This window comes from Charadrius vociferus, unplaced genomic scaffold (assembly GCF_000708025.1).
Source record: "Charadrius vociferus isolate BGI_N301 unplaced genomic scaffold, ASM70802v2 scaffold7, whole genome shotgun sequence".
Lineage (NCBI taxonomy): Eukaryota > Metazoa > Chordata > Aves > Charadriiformes > Charadriidae > Charadrius > Charadrius vociferus.
Window position 1 is genome coordinate 950,599 of NW_009649308.1, and position 1,797 is coordinate 952,395.

The following is a 1,797-nucleotide window of genomic DNA, read 5'->3' on the forward strand; positions in this document are numbered from 1 at the left end:
AACTTTTTTTTTTTTTTGGAAGAAATCCGGTAAACAAAACTAAAACGTTTCTTCATCTGATATGTCAAAACATGGTTCACAGTAAAATTCACAAACCAATTTACATAAGTTTACAGCTTAAGAAAAACCAAGACACACAACTTACTATAAATAAAAGAAATGCGTTTGCGACCCGCACAGCTCTCTCCCACCTCCCCTTTTTTTAAGGAACAAAACTCTAAAGTTAAAAACTCGTGAAAGCTACAGATTGTGGATAGGAACCAAGCGAGGCTCGGTAAGGTGGGAAGAACAAAACACATTAAAGTAACCACAACGATGTAAACAACTGAGTTTAAAAACAAAAGCCCGCTGGTTGTTTTGAGTTTTGGTGGGATGTCTTTTTTTTTTTTTTCTTATGTCATTGCAACGCTAGAAATCAACCGGAAAGATGCGAGATCTTTTAAAAACTTTTAAGCGAACAAAACAGTGCCCAACTTAGGAGAAACCAGGAAAAAAGTTGCCGTGGTTCGAAAACTTCACAGCGGCTTCAAGGAGGCAGGAGTTGTGCTCTATTAAAATAACAGCTTGCTCAAGTTTGTTGATTTTTTTTCTTTTGTACAAAAAAAAAGGACACAACTAACGGATTTCCTTTTTAAAATTTCTCCAAAGTTAGTATTAAGTCTGCTAAGCCGAGCAACACTGCCGTACGTCCCCGGTGTAGTCAGGGAGCGGTGGCGGGGTTAGGGATTAAGACGGGGAGCCGTCCGGAGCAGCCAAGTTTATATGTGAGTTAGTGGTACGGTACCATTCACGCCAGTCCCGGCACTCTGGTAGTGCTGGTGGACGCTGTGTAACCTGCTGCCCTGCAGGGCGGAAGGGTCTGTGGCGTCCCCCCCCGGGGGCAGGTACATGCTGATCATATCCCGCAGGTCTCCCAGGCAGGCCCTCTGCGAGTGGGAAGTGATGGCCGGAGGCGGCGAGCTGGGCTCGGATTTCACCACCGAGCCCATGGAGCCCAGGCTCATGGCCGTGGAGGGCTGCTGGCCGTAGGCGGCGGGGGACATGCTGTAGGTGGAGGCGGCGTTCATGTAGGTCTGGGCCGTGGACATCATGGGGCTGTACTGCAGGCCCGTCATGTCGTAGCGGTGCATCTGCTGCAGCTGGGGGCTGTTCATGCCCGGGTGCTGGCTGTAGCCCAGCTGGTCTTGCATCAGTGAGTAAGCCCCGTTGGTCCAGCCGTTCATGTGGGCATAAGTGTCAATCCTCTGCCCCACCCCGACGGGGCTGCTCACCGCGTTGCCCCCCCCCGGGGCCAGCAGATTGCCGGGCAGCGAGTATTTGTCCTTCTTCAGCAAGGTTTTGGTCTTCCTTCGGGGCCGGTATTTGTAATCCGGATACTCCTTCATGTGCACGGCCCGCAGCCGCTTGGCCTCGTCGATAAAGGCCCGCTTCTCGGCGTCGCTCAGCAGCTTCCAGTCGGCCCCCAGGCGCTTGCTGATCTCCGAGTTGTGCATCTTGGGGTTCTCCTGGGCCATCTTCCGCCGCTGGCCCCGCGACCACACCATGAAGGCGTTCATGGGGCGCTTCACCCGGTCCTGATCCGAGCCGGCTCCCGCTCCGTTGCTGGCCCCGCCGCCTCCGCCGCCTTTACCGTTGTTCCCCGGAGCGGGGTTGCCCCCGGCGCTGCCCGGCGTGGGCTGAGACGTCTTGATCTCGGTCTCCAGCATGCTGTACATGGCCGGAGCCGGCAAGAGGTGCGCCAGGGTGGCGGGCAGGCAGGCACCAGAGCGGGGAGAGGAAGGTAAAAAAAAAAAAAAA

General features: G+C 53.9%; 1 protein-coding gene across 1 annotated transcript; it reads right to left on the reverse strand.

Annotated features, from left to right (window-relative positions):
• Positions 1-758: 758 nt before the first annotated feature.
• On the reverse strand, positions 759-1,745 carry LOC104290183 (transcription factor SOX-3-like). The gene has a single exon (XM_009889252.1). It carries the CDS (start codon positions 1,713-1,715, stop codon positions 759-761), a length of 957 nt encoding a protein of 318 aa, XP_009887554.1. The 5' UTR covers positions 1,716-1,745.
• Positions 1,746-1,797: the final 52 nt, after the last annotated feature.

Excerpts from the sequence above, each read along its gene's own strand:
- LOC104290183 (XM_009889252.1), bottom strand. The coding sequence starts at position 1,715 with ATGTACAGCATGCTGGAGACCGAGATCAAGACGTCTCAGCCCACGCCG.